Raw genomic sequence first — 3973 nt, forward strand, 5'->3', positions numbered from 1 at the left:
AAAAGGAAAATAAAAAATGTTCCTCTACGCAATTCACGAAGACTGAAGACTATTCTAGATATTATAAATATGATTTGGGTACCCAACGTCCAACAACAGACCTAATAAAATCAAAATCCATTGAAGAGTACTGACTGAAAGAGAAAAAATAAGTCCAAAGTGATAGGCAAAACAGACGAAACCATTCATCTTTGACGGCTCCATTCAAACAATAGGCCCTCCTTAGAGAAAACCCCACTTCTCATATCTCTCTACTATTATTTTTTTCAAATTAAAATGTGTCATGATCAAATATCTCAGGTCATGATGACACCTACTAACACCCTTAAGTAGGTAAGTCAACCCATTAACCGGAACCAAAAGCAATAGTGTATCATACGGATGAAAAACATAACGGAGGCAGGGAACAAAAATCAAAATAAAAGGAAGGAGATACACCAACAAAATAAAGGAAAGAGATATACAACAATATAAATATACAAAACATCCCCAAGATTTGGCATCAAACGTTAGTTGAGCTTCTAATCAAAATAGGAGTACAAGGAAAATATAGATATATATAGAACTATCTCTTAATGCAAAATAAAGACTAATTGTTGAAAGTGCTGCCTCAAAACCTAGAGATTATTTCCACTTTCTGTTGTATCAATATACAACTTAAAAGTAGGATTATGTTCAGATAAATTAGGCTGCAGAATTTGGCAGAATTTGATTAGTTAGTTGCTATATTTTAGGCATTAGTTATTGGAGATAATGTTAGCTTATTTGACTCCTTTTATTTAGCTTTTTATGTTATGAATTCATGTATTTATATTGCAGTCATTATTTCAATAAACAATGAAACTTAACCTTGTTTCTTCTCTTTTCTTTCTTAGTAAACATATGTTATTCTCCTGTTAAAAACATACAAATTGGTATCAGTGCATTGCCATCTTGAGGGATCCGTGAGAAGAGAGTGAACCATATAAACCCTTCTTTGAACTACTATCTTAAATAGTTTATACAAAATGAATTCTGAAACAAGCTTCTTAACTCCACCAGTCTTCAATGGTGAGAATTATCAAGCTTGGGCAATTAGAATGATGGTTCATCTTGATGTGATGGATCTCTTAGAAGTAGTAGAACAGGATTATGAAGTAACTCCTCTTGGTGATAATCCAACAGTGAATCAGATGAAACATCACAAGGAGAATACGACAAGCAAAGCCAAAGCTAAAGCTTGTCTTTTCTCTGCAATATCCCCTTCCATTCTTACCAGAATTATGCAAATGAAGTTTGCTGTAGAAATTTGGGAGTATCTAAAAATAAAATACCAAGGAAATGAAATAGTGCAGAATATACAAGTGATGAATCTGATTCGAGAATTTTAAATAAAGAGAATGAATGAATCAGAAACTATAAAAGACTATGCAGACCAACTAGTCGACTTGGAAAACAAGGTGAGATTGTTCGGTAATGATTTCGCTGATGAAAGAATTGTTCAAAAGATTCTTGTAATACTTCATGAGAAATGTGATGCCACAATTTCTTCTTTAGAGAATTCTAAAGATCTGTCAAGTGTTACCTTGGAAGAACCTGTTAAAGCCTTGTAGGCATTAGAGCAAAGGAAATTAATGAGGAAAGAAGGTTCTATTGAAGGTGTTTTTCAAGCTAATTCACTGAACAACGAGTCAAACAAAGGAAGGAAAAAGAACAAGAAGCAGAGGCCAAGCATTAATTACAATAATCTAGGAAGAAGTCAGCCTCATTTGCTCATTGCAAAAAGACAAATCACTCTCAACAGAAATATTGGTGAAGACCAGACGACAAGTGCAACAAATGTGGTCAATTAGGCCATGTGGAGAGGGTATGCAAGTCAAAACCGCAACAAGAAGAAGCTAAGGCTACAATAAATCAATATCAAGAAGAACAATTGTTTGTAGCAACTTGTTTTGCTAGCAAAAGCACTTCTGAAAGTTGGTTAATTGATAGTGTATGCACAAATCATATGACCAGCGACCAAGAGCTCTTTAAAGATCTAGATAGATCCAAACTGAAAATTGGAAATGGAGAATATCTCGATGTGAGAGGCAAAAGAACTGTTGCAATTCAAAGCCATACAGGTTTGAAACTTATAGTTGATGTTCTTTTTGTTCCTGATCTTGATAAAAACCTCTTAAGTGTTGGACAAGTACTTGAAAATGGTTTGAAAGTGTTGTTTGAAGAAAAAGCATATGTCATCACGGATGCTGATAATAAAGAGATGTTCAAGGTCAAGATGAGAGGAAAAAGTTTTGCCTTGAATTTGTTGGTCGAGGAGCAAGCAACAATTATCAAGTTGGAAAATAACCCAGAATTATTGCATAAAAGACTCGAACATTTTCATCATGATGCTATACTCTTCATGAAAGAAAATCAACTAGCAGAAGGTCTTCCAAGCCTTGAGAAGAACCTGTCTGCTTGTGAAGCTTATTAGTATGGGAAGCAAACAAGGTTGCCTTTTCAGAATTCATTATGGAGGGCAAAGCAGAAGCTGCAACTTATTCACACGGATATAGGCAGACTTCAGAAAACACCATCTTTAAAGGGTAGTAAGTACTATATTGCCTTTATTGATGATTGTACCAGATATTGTTAGATTTATTTATTGAATTATAAATCTGAGGTCGTTGATGTATTAGGGAAATTCAAGGCTTTTATGGAAAATCAAAGTAATTGTAGAATTCAGGTGATAATAACCAATAATGGAACCGAGTGTACTTTAGAAAAAATCAACAAGTTTTGTAATGAAACGGGAATCGAGCATCAGCTAACAACATCTATACTCCCCAACAAAATGGAGTAGTAGAAAGAAAAAATAGGACGCTAATGGAGATGATAAGGTGCTTGCTCCATGAGAAAGGACTGCCAAAGAAATTTTGGGTTGAAGCTGCAAATACAGTAGTATTTCTGCTAAGCAGATTGCCAGCTAAGGCCTTGCAAAGGACGACACCATTTGAGGCTTGGTTTGGTTACAAACCTTTGCTAATAAATCTGAAAATATTTGGTTGTCATTGATTTTCTTATGTAGCTCAGCTGAAAAGAGATAAGTTTGATAAGAAGGCTGAACCTGGAATTTTCGTAGGATACAACAGTCTCTCAAAAGCTTATAGGATCTATCAACCTCAAAATGACAAAATCATTGTTAGCAGGGATGTCAAGTTCGTGGAAAATGACACCTACAGTTGGCAAGATGATGAAAAGCAAAAACATCTAGAATTTCTAGATGTAGATGATGATGTACCTGTTAAAGGCACAATAGCACTTTCAGAAATATATCAAAGGTGTAATGTTGCAATTTTAGAACCAGGAGGATTTATAAAGGCTGCTAAAGATGAAAAATGGAGATATGCAATGCATGAGGGGCTCAAATGATAGAAAAAAAAACACATGGGAGCTGGTTGACAGACCATCGCACAAGAAGGCTATTGGAGTCAAGTGGGTTTATAGGACCAAGTTAAATCCTGATGGTTCCATAAACAAGTACAAGGCCAGACTTGTTGCAAAAGGGTACACACAAATGTTTGGAGTAGATTTTTCAGAAGCATTTACTCATGTCACCCGTTTGAATACGATAAGAATGTTGTTAGCTTTAGCAGCTCAACTAGGATGGAAGATACACCAGCTTGATGTGAAATCAACTTTCCTAAATGGCTACTTTAAAGAAGAAATCTTTGTTGAACAACCCGAAGGTTTTTCTATCAAAGTCAAAGAAGACAAAGTGTACCTTCTAAATAAGGCATTGTATGGCTTTAAACAAGCTCCTAGAGCTTGGTATAGCAGAATTGATGGTCATCTTCTGAGCTTAGTCTTTACAAAAAGTTTCAGCAAGTCTACACTCTATATTAAAAAAGAAGATTCTGATTTAACTATTATTTCATTGTATGTAGATGACTTTCTAGTTACAGGTAGCAATTTGAACTTGATTAATTTGTTCAAGACTGAAATGATGGAA

General features: G+C 34.8%; 1 protein-coding gene across 1 annotated transcript; it reads left to right on the plus strand.

Annotated features, from left to right (window-relative positions):
• The first annotated feature begins 1007 nt into the window (after window positions 1–1007).
• LOC125839146 (uncharacterized) lies at window positions 1008–2455 on the plus strand. Its single transcript, XM_049518125.1, has 3 exons — window positions 1008–1280; window positions 1377–1588; window positions 1798–2455. Exons 1-3 carry the CDS (start codon window positions 1008–1010, stop codon window positions 2453–2455), a joined length of 1143 nt encoding a protein of 380 aa, XP_049374082.1.
• Window positions 2456–3973: the final 1518 nt, after the last annotated feature.

This window comes from Solanum verrucosum, unplaced genomic scaffold, assembly GCF_900185275.1.
Source record: "Solanum verrucosum unplaced genomic scaffold, falcon-dt-bn FXZP01000164.1, whole genome shotgun sequence".
Classification (NCBI taxonomy): domain Eukaryota; kingdom Viridiplantae; phylum Streptophyta; class Magnoliopsida; order Solanales; family Solanaceae; genus Solanum; species Solanum verrucosum.

Excerpts from the sequence above, each read along its gene's own strand:
- LOC125839146 (XM_049518125.1), top strand. The coding sequence starts at position 1,008 with ATGAATTCTGAAACAAGCTTCTTAACTCCACCAGTCTTCAATGGTGAG. Across the intron at positions 1,281-1,376 it reads TTATGCAAATGAAGTTTGCT|AGAATGAATGAATCAGAAAC; the intron begins GTAGAAATTTGG and ends TTTTAAATAAAG. Across the intron at positions 1,589-1,797 it reads GAAGAACCTGTTAAAGCCTT|ACCAGACGACAAGTGCAACA; the intron begins GTAGGCATTAGA and ends ATATTGGTGAAG.